Source organism: Silene latifolia, unplaced genomic scaffold, assembly GCF_048544455.1.
Source record: "Silene latifolia isolate original U9 population unplaced genomic scaffold, ASM4854445v1 chrun_scaffold_16, whole genome shotgun sequence".
NCBI classification, from domain to species: Eukaryota; Viridiplantae; Streptophyta; class Magnoliopsida; order Caryophyllales; family Caryophyllaceae; genus Silene; species Silene latifolia.
Genome location: NW_027413123.1, coordinates 2,554,495 through 2,571,540, shown reverse-complemented (window position 1 = coordinate 2,571,540; position 17,046 = coordinate 2,554,495). Strand labels below are relative to the sequence as shown.

The 17,046-nt window shown below is 43.4% G+C and overlaps 1 protein-coding gene across 1 annotated transcript; it reads left to right on the top strand.

Moving 5' to 3' along the window:
* The first annotated feature begins 1,018 nt into the window (after positions 1–1,018).
* On the top strand, positions 1,019–15,241 carry LOC141637307 (protein FAR1-RELATED SEQUENCE 5-like). Its single transcript, XM_074446866.1, has 4 exons — positions 1,019–1,126; positions 1,246–1,338; positions 14,082–15,135; positions 15,228–15,241. The coding sequence occupies exons 1-4, from the start codon at positions 1,019–1,021 to the stop codon at positions 15,239–15,241; spliced, it is 1,269 nt and encodes a 422-aa protein (XP_074302967.1).
* Positions 15,242–17,046: the final 1,805 nt, after the last annotated feature.

Here is a 17,046-nt window from a genome sequence, read left to right as displayed (position 1 = left end):
TGACGGCGTGAATCCAGGGGCATCCCAGAAGCATGTTGAAAGAGGCGTCGATGTCGACCACTTGAAAACTGACTTGTCTTTCCAAGGGTCCAGTTGCATTGGTCAAGGTGATATGCCCTGCAACCTTAAGATGAGTGTCCTCACAGGCGCGTACTCCTTGGTTAGTTGGGACCAAATTAGCTTCTTCGATACCCAGTTTGTGAGCCGTCTTGGGGGGAATGACGTTAACCGCAGATCCGTCATCCACTAGAACCATAGGCACATTCTTCTTGAGGCATTGTACGGTGATGTACAGGGCCAGGTTATGGTTGGCTCCGAAAGGAGGGATATCTTCGTCAGAGAAGATGACCGGGTTGCTGAGGTCGGGGACATCCCTCGTCATATGTGCCAGTACTTCTTCAGGAGAGGAGGTAGAGGGGACTGTCAACTTTCCCAAGGCTTGTAGCAAAGCTTGCCGATGTTCGAAGGATGTAGCAATCAGTTGCCAAATTGAAATTTCGGCCTTTGCTTTTTGCAGTTGCTTAAGGATAGAGTTTTCGGGAACCTTGGGTTGAGTGTCCACGTCCGGGACAACTTGGTCATTCGCTGGAACGACTGTTGAATTGGTCGGGTTTTGGTAGGGGCGTCCGGACCGGGTAAGATGACCGATCTCTTTTACTTGTTTGCCCTTTCCCGGAACCGGTAGAGATCCTCTGCGTCATCTCTCTAGATACCATTGATTTCGGGATCTCGAGGGTACATTGGAGTGGTATTCCTCGGTGGATAGTTTTTGTGAGGGAAGTTTTTGTGAGGGTAATTTTTGTGAGGGTAATTTTTGTGGGGTTGATTATTGTGGGGTGCATGCCAGAATGGTCGCGGTAGCAATCGTTCTTGGTGAGGGTAGTTTTGGGTGTTTGGAGGACCCTCTCTCGGATACGGTGTTGGTGTTTGTGGGTTGAAAATCAATCGGTGGTAGGTGTCCTCAAGTCGGGTAATCCTTTTTGAGAGACTGGCTATGGCTTCCTCAATCTGTTGGAACATGGCAAGCATGGTTGTGGCGCTGAATACGAATATCCCGTCTGGGGTATCCTTCTCCAAGGCATTCACCTCATCACCAATTGGCAGGATGTGGCGCGAGCAATCCAAGGTTGGCTCATCATCAGAGATAGCAAGGATTCCAAAGGGGTTTGTTTTGTTGTTTGGTTTTGTGGGTGGAGGTAAAGGTAGTTCTCCTTTTTTGATCATGTCTTGAATGATGTGCTTCAGCTTAAATCAGGCTTATGTGTCATGACCCTTTCCCTGGTGATACTGGCAGTAGGCATTGGGATTCCAGAAGCGGGTTTTCTTAGCCTCGGAGGGGTTTGGAGTGGGCCCAATCGGTTATAGTTTCCTTTGGTCCAGGAGTCTTTTTAAGGCAGTGGCATAGGTTGAACCCAAGTTTGTGAATACCCTTTGAGGACGCTCAGTTTTCTTAGTGGTTGGGTTGAGGAGATTGACCTCATCAATTTTGTTTGTTTGACCATAGGGGTGAGATCTGATTAATGTAGATCCTTGATAGCCTCTACCGGTGGTTTTAAGTAGGACACCCTTGCGGAGGTCGTCTTCAATGCGGGTTTCGAGGATTTGTAAGTCCTGGAACGTTTTTATGTTTTGGTATCTCAGCAGGTTGGCATAAACCTTGCGGAGGTTGTTGACAAACTTCTCCACCAGAGTTGATTCACTCGGCTTACTGACCAATTTAGTGCTTACCCTCCTCCAACGGGTTAGGAATTCCGTGAACCCTTCCTTATCATTCTGAGTCAGGACCTCAAGAGTGCGGGTATTGGCTTGGATTTCGATATTTTCGGCATACTGTTTGGCAAATTCAACGGCGACATTGTCCCAAGTAGTAAGGTTCATGGGGTCGAGGGAATAGTACCACTGACGGGGAATCGGTTCCAGGGATGATGGGAAGATCCGGGTGAAGAGTTCTTGTTTGACCCCCTTGATGGACATATAGTCTTTGAAGGCCTGAATGTGATTGAGTGGGTCCTCCACCCCCTTGAACTTGGGTACATAAGTCAAGGTAAAGTTGTCGGGTAATTGATCCCCAACGCGTTCGAATCTTCGATTGTTCTCAAGGTGGATATTGTTACCATGGGCTAGGAGTTGTTCCTCCAAAAGCTTGAGCCTTTTCTCAGTTTCAGTCAAAGGCGGAGTGTTGTGTTCTCCGGTTCCCTTGTTTTCCAGGGTGTCGATACGGGTCTCGACACAGTCTGGGGTGACCTTAAGAGCGGTCAGCAGGCTGGCTAGCTGAGCAGTTGTAACATCTTTGTTGTCATTGTTGTTGTTGGATGAAGCTGAAGACGAGGCCTTGGCTCTAAGGTAGAAAAACGGCTTACATTACATCTTAATCCAACACAGTTTAATGATTAAACATAGATAACACAAAGGACAGAAAAACAGATCAGACTCAACGCGACGAGGGCAACCTTGTGTACTGCCTCGATGCTGACTCGATTTATAATGTGACGGTGTTGACTGGACTTTGACTCATGTTCAACGTAGTGGTGTGACGCCGTTGAACGAGTCTCGGGGTGAGACGAGTCATAAGTAAAGACCCATAAGTATGCTTGCTTCAACTCGATAGACACGAGGCGGAATTGGAATGGTAGACTGGAGTTTTTGAAAATTGAGATTTTCAAAAGATTCGTTTGTCGCTTTATGGACGGCACCCGAAGAATAGGGATCTTCAGAAGTCGACCAGTTGGAAAGGTTGTCTTAAGTTTGTTTTCAAAAGACGGTTTGAGTTTGAGTTGGCTCTGAAAACAATGTACTGCTTCCAAAGACGTTTTTTTTTTTTAAATTAAAAATTGTATGTTTTGAATATCGAGTTTTGAAATGTTTGACAAGGTCTCGGGGACGGTGTATTTTCCTCGGGGTTTGAAAATGTTTTGAAAAAGACGTGTGTGCTTTTCTCAGGTTTTGAAAGAGCCATTGTGTCGGCGCGAGACGGGTTAAAATCCATGTCTTGATGCGGCGATTATAACGGCGTAAAAAGGTGTTTTTGAAATGATTGTAGAAAACCGTGTTTGAAAATTGTCATTACGACGGCCTAGAAAGACGTGTTGAAATGGTTGTAGAAAACCGGGTTTGAAAATCGTCATTACGACGGCCAAGAAAGGCGTGTTGAAATGGTTGTAGAAAACCAGGTTTGAAAATTGTCATTACGACGGCCTATACAGGCGTGTTGAAATGGTTGTAGAAAACTGGGTTTAAAAATCGCCATTACGACGGCCTAGAAAGGCGTGTTTTTTGAAATGCAACGGTCGGCGAAAGACCGAGGTTTGAAACGGCCATTATAACGGCGCAAAACAGTGTTTTGAAAGTTTGGAATAACACTGAAGGACTTATGATCACATAACACATAAGCACTCATAGTTTCATTATATTATGCCTAATGCTGACACGGGTTTTGGCTTAAAAGGGTGGGTTACACACCAAGCAATCAAATCTCGATTTTCGAGAGGGATACCAATCCAAACAAAATGTGTAAGGAGGGTGCCCTAGCCTCGTGCTCGAAGGTGATGAAAGCTCTTTGATGAAACAGAAATGCGTAACGTCAACAGTATGCTTGACTCAATCGGGATTCGAAATGCGGGTATGAGAAAACTCACCCCGACGAGATAAGCCAATTGGTCGAAAAGGGTTAGGTTGTGGGCCGGACAAGGAACCCGACTATGACCGTAATATCAATTAATGCATTTCAACCAAGACCTCGTTCGAGTCTCACCATCTAGGGATCACAAAGACACAAGTGTCCTAGTTTTCCCTAGCAGAGTCGCCAATCTGTGGACATGGGCCACACACCGGTCTATAGGCGAGAGCCACCTACCAGTCTGTAGTCACGGGCCACCTACACGTCAAGCCAAAATGTGGACATGCAACGGTCTTTTGAAAGCCACGCTCGGCGGCGTAAAAAATGCTTTCGACCGGATCGTTTTAGATCGGTCGGTTTCATCTCGGCAAGGGTCTCGAAACGATGCAAGAGATGTTCAGAGTCGCCACCATGAATTTGTGGGATGCTTGGAACCCGTTCGAATCCACTTTATACCTAGGTCAACCAAGGCAAAAGGAGGTGTTTGACATAGGTACTAAAGATAAGGAGTCGTCCCTCTTCAGCATCATATCTCTAAAATGACTCTCGTACGCCCTGGATAAGGTCGTTCACTATCTAAAGTTTATGAGTAAGAGGTGAAGGTACATATTGGGAAGCCCTTTAATCGGACACCCAATCCCGCCCGCGGTAGCGGCCTCTACTGATCGATCTTGGTTGGTTAAATGCAAAAGTTGATAAAATGGGTAAATGCATGAATGCGCATCCACAAGTTTGAACCTAACATGTGAGCTTTCTATGTCGGTTGTTTAATCCATGTATCAAGTATTTGATGTCGAGTTGGATTTAAAGTTGATTTACATGCAAGACGGAAATTAAACATCCATTTACCGAGTTAGGTCGAGATGGTCGGTCAAGTGATTTAATGCACGATGACGGTACCAAACAATGTGTAAGGCTTGTGTTTTCGATCGGTAGGTCGAAAACACGTGTCGGTTTGTGACTTAAGAAGTCAAGTCTAGAATTTCAAGGGAGAAATGAGGGGGCAGACTCTCGCGTAAGGTGTTATGGTGTGTGAAGGTGGGTATTTATAGAGAAATGGGTGGTTGTGTACGTTTTGAGCGACGTGGCCGCATAGGCTACTTGAAGAGGCGCGAGCTAATTCGCGTGTCTTCGAAGTGTCTTGTCACTATCACGCAATTTAAATCATGATTTGTTCTATCCTATGTTTAGGATGACATGATTTGTGCTTGACCATGAAGAATTCCGGGAAATACTTAACATGGAAGTCTTTAAAAGTTTTGTTTTTTGTGTTTGACTAACTTTGACTCGTTGTTGGAGTCGGGATTTGAATTTTGAGTCGGTTTTTGGTCCGGTGTCAGTTTTGACTCTAGTTAGTGTCATTGCGACCCCGTCGTCATGCATTAAACACTCCAGGTACTTTTGAAAAGTTTTGTTTTCGAAATCGTTTTATGTTTTTCGACGTATAGTTGTACAAAACTGTCGATTAAACGTTTCGATTCATAAGCATGTTGTAGTCCGATAATCATCGGGTGTTTATTGGGGACTCGGCAGATACTGGGTAACTACAATGGTGTTCATGGTTTGTATTTGAGTACTGTGTGTTGCTCGTTGTTTGATCGAAACAAATAGAAAGAAGGGAGAGAGTAAGTGACGGGTACAAAGAGTGAAGGATAGAGGGAATAAAGAATTAATTTAAGTATAGAGTGTAAGAGAGGTAGGTGAGTGTGTTGTCGATTTTTTATTGGTCCGGATTAAATTAGTCTCACATGAGAAATGTGACGATCTTTTGCTAGACGGAAATACGTCTTAAATCTACTATAATTTAAGACGAAATTTATTATTATTATTATTATTTTCACTATTATTACTATCCGACTAAAAGTATGTATTTTATATAAATTAAATATTAAAAATATAATTTTATAAATATTAGGCTCAAAAATGTAATTAATTAAATTAAGCAATTTAAAATATAAAATAAAGTAATGGAATGGTTAGTTAAATTATAAATGCTAAATGGAAAACTCACGGGTGTTACAATCCCCCCATCTTTCAATAAGTTTCGTCCTCGAAACTTGAAAGTAGGAAATGAAAGGTTATAAGGATAAAGTCGGAATTTTTGAAATCGGTAACTAAAACATTAAAAGGTTACTCATTGTAAGAAATAAAATTCCTTCAAAAGTTTCAAGTAGGATTTTCCAACAGCACCAGATTCTCATCAAAGGAACGAAAGTGTTCTCCTTGCGCATTCAAGAACATCAACATTCCAAAACAGAGACAAGGTCAAATACCAAATCATTTGCAGAAATTCAAAGTCAAAATACTTCCAAAAACATTTATGAAGAGTTTTCAAAAGTATAAGTCTCCTTCATGGAACGAAATTGCTCTTGTCGTGCACACAAGAGCGCTAACTTTCCAAGTCAAAGACAAATTCAAAACAAAATCATTTGCCGATAAGAATAGAACAAGTTATTAGACGCCTTTAATAACGAGTCCCACATCCCATCAACGTTAAAACCAAATGAAAATGATAATCCACTCAAACTTTCTTTTGCAAAAGCCAAATGATAATTAAAAGATTCATTTTTAAACTCTTAAAGGAGTCAAGTTCTCGAAAATATAACATTAAATTTTGACAAGGAAATCATAAATAGATCAAAGTGAGTTAGAAATTGAGCAAAATTAAAAGTAATCTCGGGTTTAGATCATGATAAAGAAGTCTATACTCAAGGAACAAATAGGGAACTAATTCTTACTTTCATTTTTAAACCTTTAAAATAGGTAAAGTTTTGTAGAAGTAACATAAATTTTTAACAACGAACCAAAAATGGTAGCTTGAAATGTTTAGAAATCGCACAAATTTAAAAACAACTTGGACATTACGATTAAAAAGTACGCTAAGAGGACCCAAACTTAAACAAAAAAAGAACTGTGATGAACTTCCTAGGGGTAAGAGTCGGAGTCAGGTCAACAAGGATGTCAAAGATAGAGTTTTATAGGTTACCAGCATCAGACTTAAAGGAGGAGCATGACAAAGCGAGGAAGAGAGGTATCAACGGTAACGCTTATGGTCAAGGAAAAAGGGAAATTAGATAACAAGGAAACGCCAGATACTCAAATCTCGAATACAACATCATCCTAAACGGTTCCAAAAACTTCCTAATAAAATAAATCTTACAACGACATTACCTCCAGGGATTTTCTCAAAATAACTTACGCGACTTTACATCTAAGCTACTCCATGAAACAAAGTACATCACCACACTTGTGATTCAACAATTCCCAATCATTAGACATCCACACGACTTCCGGAAAACAAGATCAAAACTACTAACAAAGCTATACTCATACCCAACAACGTCAAAAGATAACATCAATCTATGTAGGGTCACCAACATCCTAAAGGTATCTGCAGATACCCAGTATCTGCTGAGACTCCAACAAACACCCGATGATTATCGGACTACAACATGTTTTGGGATCGCAGCGTTTGATCGACAGTTTGTGTACAACTTTACGTCGGAAAACTTAAAACGATTTCGAAAACAAAACATTTCAAAAATACCTGGAGTGTTTAATGCATGACGACGGGGTCGAGATGACACTAACTAGAGTCAAAACCGACACCGGACCAAAAACCGACACAAAAATTCAAATCCCGACTCCAACAACGAGTCAAACCGAGTCAAACACAAAAACAAAATATCTCAAAGCCTTCTATGCTAAGTTTTCCCGGATTCATGTTGGTCAAGTACCAAACATGTGACTACAAAACCTAGGATAGAACAAATCATGATTGCGTTTGTTGTGAAAGCGACAACACAAACCGAAGACCCGCGACGTGGCTCGCGCCTCTTTGAGCAGCCCAGGTGGCCACGTCGCTCAAAACTCACACAACCACTCATTCTCCTATAAATACCCCTCAAATGCCACCCATTTGAGATTTACGCGAGTGTCCGCCCCCTCTTTTCTCCCTTAAAATTCTCGACTCGACTTCTTAAGTCACAATCCGACGCGTATTTACGACCTACCGATCGTAAACACGAGCCTTACACATTGTTTGGTACCGTCATCGTGCATTAAATCACTTGACCGACCACTTCGACCACTACACCATCACTAAACTTTTAAAACACTCTTTTACTTACCAAAACAGTTTTAAACCGAGTTTTTTTCCGATCAAACAAGTTGTTACACTTACGTCGGTCACTCGCCATTACCAAACATGTAAGTATGAGGATGTAAAAATCCACTTTCATTATGTTTTCATTTGTTTCATGACTCTAACATGCTAAAACATGCATAACATGAACCAAAACATGGAATAAATGAGCCAAAACCGATTTTTGGTCTGAGGCAGAAGCCCCTTAGGTTGCCAAATGGCTCGCGCCTAAATGGGGTACTCAGACCAGAGATCAACCGTGTTTGTTCTCGTCATTTCCCTTAATCCATTCTTCACATTTGTAATCAGTTTTTACCATTTCAAGTATTTTCGAAACCCTTTTGTTTCATTTCACATGTTTTAACCATAAAATATTTTTCACCCTTGGTTCCTCATACCATGGCGGTTAAATCCGTGTTTCGGTGATAATATTTGGTTAATGACATTTAGAAGGTATTTTAAAGCCTTTTATTTCATTTCTTCATATTTTCAAACAAACATATTAGTCACCAACACGAAATCATCCTTGGTTCTACATACCATGCCGGATTTTAACCCGTGTACGATGATGAGTATCGACTAATTACATTCAAAATGGACTTAAAACAATTAGTCCATAATCATTTTCAAAATTATTCATGTCAAGTTTGTCAAATCGAACCCGACACCGAATATTATCAAATTATGATGATTATTCGAGTCTAGTTCTTCAAATCAACAAAGGCGGTCTAAACGACCCTTTCAAAATCAAACCGGGTTCAAAAACCCAATTTTAACACGTTTTATAACGTTTTCTAAACAGTCAGAACACGGCATACAACCGTTGGCTAACCCGCGCCTCAAGCAGGCCTTTTCTTTCTCATTTTCAAAACCAGAGGGAGGCCCCTTACACCGCCGGCTGGCTCGCGCCTCTTATGGCCGCCTGGTACAGGGCCTATCCCCTTCCAGCATTAGTCTAGGACGATCTCGACTCTGGTTAACCCGGATACAGGACGGATCAGATTCGATTATTCAAAACCATATTTGCAAAATGCCTTACTAAGACAAATGGATCATGTTATGCACCCTAAATCTAATACGTTAAATGGATGTTTAATTTCCGTCTTGCATGCAAATCAATCATTAATCCAACTCGACATCTTATACTTGATACTTGGATTAAATCAACCGACTTAGAAAGCTCTCACATGTTAGGTTTAAATCATTGGATGCGCATTCATGCATTTAAACCGTTTTATCAACTTTTGCATTCAACCAACCAAGATCGATCAGTAGAGGCCGCTAAACGCGGGCGGAATTTGGTATCTGATTAAAGGGCTTCCCAATATGTACCTTCACCTCTTACTCAGAAACTTTGGATAGTGGACGACCTTATCCAGGGCGTACGAGAGTCATTCTAGAGATAGGATGCTAAAGAGGGACGATTTCCTTATCTTTAGTACCTATGTCAAACGCTGCTTTGTTCTTCGATTTGACCGAGGTATAAAGTGGAATTCGAACGGTTTCCAGACATCCCACAAATTCTTGGTGGCGACTCCGAACATCTCTAATCGTTTCGAGACCCTTACCGAGACGAAAACGACCGATCTAAAACGATCAGGTCGAAAGCATTTTTACGCCGCCGAGCGTGGCTTTCAAAAGACCGCTGCATGTCCAACAGATCGGTTTGGCGTGCAGGTGGCCCGTGACTACGGACCGGTAGGTGGCCCCAAATCCACAGGCCGGGAGGTGGCCCATGCCCACAGATTGGCGACTCCGCTGGGGAAAACTAGGACACTTACGTCTTTGTGATCCCTAGATGGTGAGACTCGAACGAGGTCTTGGTTGGAATGCATTAATTGATATTACGGTCACGGTCGGGTTCTTTGTCCGGGCCCACAACCTAACCCTTTTCGACCAATGCGCTCGTCTCGTCGGCGTGAGTTTTCTCATCCCCGCGTTTCGAATCCCGATTAAGTCAAGCATACCATTGACGTTACACATTTCTGTTTCGTCAAAGAGCTTTCATCACTTTCGAGCACGAGGCTAGGGCACCCTCCTTACACATTTTGTTTGGATTGGTATCCCTCTCGCAAATCGGGGTTTGATTGCCTGGTGTGTAACCCACCCTTTTAAGCCAAAACCCGTGTCAACATGATGCATAATATAATGAACTGTGAGTGCTTATGTGCTATTTGATCATAAGTCCTTCCGTGTCATTTTCAAACTTTCAAAAACACCCTTTTTGCGCCGTTATAATGGCCATTTCAAACCGCGGTCTTTCGCCGACCGATGCACGCCTTTCTAGGCCGTCGTAATGACGATTTTCAAACCCGCTTTTGTATAACCATTTCAACATACCTTTCTAGGCCGTCGTAATGACGATTTTCAAACCCAGTTTTGTATAACCATTTCAACACGCCTTTCTAGGCCGTCGTAATGACAATTTTCAAACCCGGTTTTGTATAACCATTTCAACACGCCTTTCTAGGCCGTCGTAATGACGATTTTCAAAACCCGGTTTTGTATAACCATTTCAACACGCCTTTCTAGGCCGTCATAATGACGATTTTCAAACCCAGTTTTGTATAACCGTTTCAAATCACCTTTTTACGCCGTTATAATCGCCGCGTCTAGACACGGATTTTAACCCGTTTCGCGCCGACAATGGCTCTTTCAAAACCCGAGAAAAGCACACACCCTTTTCTCGAGACACTTTCGGATCCCGAGGACCATGCACCGTCCCCGAGACCTTTTCAAACATTTCAAACTCGATTTTCAAAACATATAATTTTGAATTTCAAAACCATCTTGGGAAGCAACACACTGTTTTCCGAGCCGACTCAAACTCAAACCGTCTTTTGCAAATAAACTTAAGACAACCCCTTTCAACTGATCGACTTGCGGAGATCTTTATCTTCGGAAGCCGCCCATCAAAGCGACAAATGAATCTTTTTGAAAATTCCTATTTTCGAAAACTTCAGTCCACCATTCCAATTCTGCCTCCTGTCTATCGAGTCAAAGCAAACGTACTTATGGGTCTTTACTTATGAGTCGTCTCACCACGAGACCCGTCCAATGGCGTCACGCCGTCATGTTGGACTCGTGTCAAAGGTTCGGTCAACACCGTCACGTCATAAATCGAGTCGACCGAGGGACCACACACGGTCGCCCGTCTTGTTGAGTCGATCTTTGTCTCGTCCTCTGTGTTGTCTGCGTTCAGTCTTGGAACCGTGTCGGATTGAGTTGTAATGTGAGCCGTTTTTCTGCCTCAGAGCCATGGCCCCGTCTTCAGCTTCATCCCACAACAACAATGATAACAACAGAGATGTCACAACTGATCAGCTAGCCAGCCTGCTTACCGCTCTTAAGGTCACTATGGATCGCGTCGAGACCCGTATCGACGCTCTCGAGAACAGGGAAATTGGGGAACAAAATACCCCACCTATGACTGAAACTGAGAAGAAGCTGAAACTCTTGGAAGAACAGCTCCTAGCCCGGGGTAACAATATCCACCTTGAAAATAACCGAAGGTTCGAACCTGTTGGGGACCAAGCATTCGACAACTTCACCCTGATTGATGTGCCTAAGTTCAAGGGAGTGGAGGACCCACTCAACCACATCCGTGCTTTCAAAGACTACATGGCCATTAAGGGAGTCAAACAGGAGCTCTTTACCCGGATCTTCCCATCCTCTTTGGAGCCGATTCCTCGCCAATGGTACTACTCCTTGGACCCGAAAAACCTTACTACTTGGGATGAGATCGCGGTCGAGTTTGCCAAACAGTATGCCGACAACGTCGAAATCCAGGCCAACACCCGTACTCTCGAGGTGCTAACCCAAAACGACAAGGAAGGATTCACTGAGTTTCTAACCCGTTGGAGGAGGGTGAGTACTCAGTTGGTCAGTAAGCCAAGTGAATCAACTCTGGTGGAAAAGTTTGTCAACAACCTCCGCCCGGTTTATGCCAACCTGCTGAGGTATCAGAATATCAAAACTTTCCAAGATCTGCAGATTCTGGGGACATGTATTGAGGACGACCTCCGAAAGGGTGTCTTAGCAAAGACTACTGCCAGGGGTTATCAGGGATCCACCTCAACCGGATCTCGCCCTTACGGTCAGACAAACAAGATTGATGAGGTTAACCTCGTCGAACCATCTGCCAAGAAAATCGAGCGCCCCCATAGAGTGTTCACCAACATAGGGTCGACTTATGCAAGTGCCTTGAAAAGGCTCATGGACCAAGGGAAGCTACAACCGATTGGGCCCACCTCGGATCCGACCGATGCCAAGAAGTCCTGATTTTGGAACCCCAACGCCTACTGCCAGTATCATCGAGGGAAAGGGCATGATACCGAAAATTGCTTCAAACTCAAGCACCTCATTCAATACATGATTGAGAAGGGAGATTTGCCTATACCCCCACCAACTAAACCTAACAACAGAACGAATCCCCTGGGAATTCACGCCATCTCTGACGATGAGCCGATCCTAGACTGCTCTCATCTCATCTTGCCAATTGACGACGAGGTGAATGTTCTGGAAAAGGATCCTTCAGACGGAGTGTTCGTGTTCAGTGCTGCCACCAAGCTCACTATGTTTCAGCAAGTTGAGGAGGCCATAGCCAGCCTCTCTAAGAGAATCACCCGGTTCGACGACGCCTACCGTCAACTCATCTTCAATCCCCCAACACCGCGTCCGAGGGAGAATTCCCCAAGCATTCAAAACTACCCACCCCAGGATGGATTGCTCCCGCGACCATTCTGGCATAGACCTCGCGAAAATCACCCTCAAAATAACTACCCTCAAAATAACTACCCCCCATAAAAATCGCCCTCACAAAAATATTCCCCACAAGAACTACCCACCGAGGAATACCTCTCTATGGTATCCTCGAGACCCTGAAATTAACGGCATATGGCAAGACGATGTTGAGGATGTCTATGTCATCCCGGGGAAGGAAAAGCGGACGAAGAAAATCGGACACCTCACCCGGTTTGGACGTCCCTATCAGAATCTGAGCAACCCAGCGGTCGTTCCAACAACGAATGACCAAATCGTCCCAGAAATAGACTGTAACACCCCGTAAATTTGAAGACCTTTATTATATTTTAAAAGTGATATTTTAATCCATTTTAATTTAATAATAATTTATTTTGAAATAATAATAATTTGATAAAATATAATCATATTTTATTTTGAAGAAATGTAATTATTTTTGATAGTTTAGAAATGTTTAAAAGTGATTTAAACTATATTTAAACCTTTTCCTTTGATAAAATAGATTTCGGATAAAAGTCGTAAAATTGGGATTTTCCCATTTCTTACGGTCGTTGGGTAAACGAGTTTGGATATTGGGCATATGAGTACTTAATGTTTTAGTAAAATCATGTTTAAGAACTTTAATTTTCTCGGAAATCGCGTTCGACGAATATTTCTAATTTCCGTCGAAACGAACCAAAACGTAAACAATTGAAACTCACCCAAACACCCTACCCCAAACCATGCACCCTCCATCCTCCATGGGTTTCCTCTTCATATTTCATTTCCTCAATTTATGGGGGCTGATTTATATCGACGACGTTTTAGTAAATATCGACGACGTTTTTCATAAAAAAGACGATGACTGCCCTTATGACTTTCTCTCTCTAAAAAAAATTCTCTGAAACTCAACTAAATTCAAAACAAACAACAAAAACAACAATTAACAATATGTCTAATCTCGATTCAACGGTACGTAAACAACTTAATCATTTGCTTAATTTTTCAATTTTTTTTTGCGCATCGTTCATTCTATTCGATAGTTGAATTAATTGACGTATTAACTTAGTAGTAGGGAATGTTTGAATTTGTTGCGTAATCTGAAAAATGTCCCCCGAAAGATGAACCATGGCCAAAGTTGGAAACCAACGTTCGGACCACGCCCAAACGTTGAAACCAACGTTTGCCACGGACCAAACAAAGGAATTCCACGTTTGGCCATGGTCCAACGTTTGATTCCCACGTTTGGCCATGGTCCAACGTTGGATTCCAATGTTTGGCCGTGGTCAAACATTGGAATTCAATGTTTGGCCGTGGTCAAACGTTGGATTTCATTGTTTGGCCGTGGTCAAATGTTGATTTTCATTGTTTGGCCGTGGATTAAAGTTGGTTTTCGTTGTTCGTCCGCGGTTGATCGATAGAAAGTAATGTTTGGCCGCGGTCGTTTGTTGGGTCTCGTGTTTTAGGCATGAATAAGTCGTTTTCTACTCGTTTTTACATGTTTTTCTTTCGTTTTACGCAATTTATGTAGTATATGATTCCTTTTTATTGTCTTACTATAGTCGTTATTGCTTGTAACAGGAATCGTGGGAGGATTTTGGCGATAATCCAATTGATTACAGTCCGTTGTTCGAGACTACTATAGATTTCGAAACGCGTGACGAAGCTTTCAATTGGGCTCAGAAAATCGCATTCGAGAATGGGTTTGCTTTGGTTAAAGCAAATAACGGAGCTAAAAATAGGAAAAAGAACGGGTTGTTGGCAAGTTATTTTCGATGTAAAAGACATGGTAAACCAAAAGAAACGGACGATCTTGAAAAGCCAAGGAGGTCGCAGAAGTGTTCATGCAAGTTTCGTATTCGTGCCGTTCAAAATTTCGTGTCTAAAAATGATAAAGAGACGGTGGTGTGGAACATTCTAACCTCCGAGGGTGGTGGACTACACAACCACAACGTAGCCGTTTATAAGGACGGGGATCGGCACTTTGCGGGATTGGACGCGGAAGAGAAGGCATATGTTAGGCAACAAACATTGGCCGGGGTTCAACCGAGGGATATTAAAAATGGTCTTCATTTGAGATCCCCCGAAAAACCTCAACCGTCAAGCACCCAACTATATAATGAAACAAGGAAAATTAAGAAAGAAGAAATGGGTGAAAGAAACACCGCTCAGCAAATGTTGGCTCTAGGGGTGGCAGCGAAATACGTCCACTTCTACGAGATTGATTCCGAGGAGTCAAAAGAGTTGACTCACATTTTCATGGCTCATCCTGAAGCGATTAAGTTGTTCCGGGCTTATCCTTATGTGGTCCTCATGGATTCGACTTATAAAACCAACATTTACAAGAATCCACTCAATGAGATGGTTGGTGTGACACCCACGGGATCGTCCTTCTTAATTGCATGTGCGATGATTCCTACCGAGTCTGACGTGAATTACAAGTGGCTGTTGAGAAAGTTAGCTGCGATTTTAGATGCCACCGGAGTAGCGTCCCCTGCTGTATTTGTCACCGACCGGGAATTGGGTTTGATCAGCGCTCTTGAGCAAGTATTTCCCCGGGCTGAGCATTTGTTGTGTCGATGGCATGTGAACAAAGCCGTCAATGCAAAAACCTTGACAACATACCAAACTGAAAGTATGAGGAAATTTGTCATCTCAAACGAAGAAGACGGTTGGTTTAGGGTGATCAATTCAGTTACCGAGGAATTGTTTCAGCGTGCGTGGCAGTGTTTCCAACGTAAGTGGCCGAAAATGGTGGATTATGTACGAGACTCGCCCTTACTCCGAGGCAAGTTGGCCCAAGCCTCAACAAGAGGACGGTCCTCAAAAAAGAATCCAACACCGGGTCGGAACCTGGGAAAGTACTCGTATATCAACGCCTGGAGTAACGGTAGACACCCACTAACACCAGCACTATCTCGGCACGATGCTATCGCTAGCTGTCGGTACAAGTAAGCCAAACAAGACGCACCCCAAGCATATGAACCAACCCGCTCAAGACTATCAAACAAGGGCAACAACTGAGCGGACACCCTATCACCACTCTTATCCATGAAAAGAGTATGACCCAGTAACATCAAGAGGTAAGCCCGTAACGAGTCATGCTCGTTCCCTAGGTAAACAACCTGCCTCAACTCCGATGTTAGTATACCGCCATTCTTGTAGAGCGGTGGTGCAACATCGGACTCAGGAACTCCATAAAACCTCGCAATCTTGCCCCGCAAACCACTGTCATCATCCTCGCCCGAACCGGCCACAAGAACCCGATCACCACTAACAGGTATCCCAAGAATATGCTGGACATCATGGAGCATGATACTAATCTCTCCAAAAGGCATATGGAAAGTGTTAGTATCCGGGTGCCACCTCTCGATAAAAGCACTAAGGAGGTTATCATCTAGACCGGTGGTAAAACATTCCTTCAAAACCCCAAGCCCGCTCGCCTGTACCCTAGCTGCAACACCCTCAGTGAGAACCATGTGCCTAATCTCCCTCGCAGCTTTCGGCCTCTCGTAGAGCTTGATCCACGACCTCATATTCTCCAGGTTAGGGTCCGACCAACTACTGAACGCAACGTGACCACCAAAACTCCGTAGGGTGCTAATGTTCCTAGGACCACCAGAACGGGCTCTCTCGGATCCAAGAACTATCCCTACTCGGCCTCCTCGACCTATCGGTGCTAGAGGACTCTCTAACACTCGAATAACGTCCTCTACTATCCCGGCCCAACTTCGGACTCAACACTCTCGGCGGTGCCGGTTCGGTTGACCACATACTCTCCAAAGATCCTCCTCCTCCTCCCCCAACCGTCATCCGACGCTCATCCTCTCTATCATGCTTGGTAACTACCAAAGAACCTCCCGAGACCTCGCCTCCTCCAACTCGCTAACGACGTGACCGGGAGTAGGCATCATAACCATTCCGTACGTCTCTCGAAGTGGGGGTGGCTGCTTGGGGCCGTTTAACTCGCAAACGACGCCGAGCCCGTAACATTACGCCCGACGGGTCGTGTATGTTAGGCGGAGGCGAGCATTCATGATTGCCTTTCCTCTCTCATTTCGATCTGCCATCTGCATTAGGAAATTGGAAGTTGTTAGAAAACACGTTAATCGACTAAATATCATATAAAGTAACAAAAATCGGCAAATAATAGCATAAAACACGGTTTTTTAAAAAAAAAAATTAATTTACCGCAGACTAACAAAACAAACCCCTTCTTTGACCGCGGTTGAACAAAAAAAATCCCTTAGTTGACGGTGGCTAAACATTTTTTTTTTACCGCGGGCAAACATTTTTTTTTTTACCGCGGACAAACAATGAAAATGGATGTTTGACCACGGCCAAACAATTATTTCCAACGTTTGACCACGGTCAAACGTGAGAATTAAACGTTTGACCGCAGCCAAACCTCCAATTCCATCGTTGCACTGCAGTGGCACGTTGAATTCCAACGTTTCACCCACGGCCAAACCTCCATTTCCAACGTTTGGTCGTGGTTTCGGCCTTAAAACCCTTCAAATTCACTCCCAATCCGATTAACAAGACC

What these genes read in the sequence shown, in the direction of transcription:
- LOC141637307 (XM_074446866.1), top strand. Translation starts at nt 1,019, where the DNA reads ATGGCAAGCATGGTTGTGGCGCTGAATACGAATATCCCGTCTGGGGTA. An exon ending in TGTGGCGCGAGCAATCCAAG is followed by an intron (nt 1,127 to 1,245) that starts GTTGGCTCATCA and finishes GATGTGCTTCAG; the next exon opens with CTTAAATCAGGCTTATGTGT. An exon ending in GTTTTCTTAGCCTCGGAGGG is followed by an intron (nt 1,339 to 14,081) that starts GTTTGGAGTGGG and finishes TGCTTGTAACAG; the next exon opens with GAATCGTGGGAGGATTTTGG.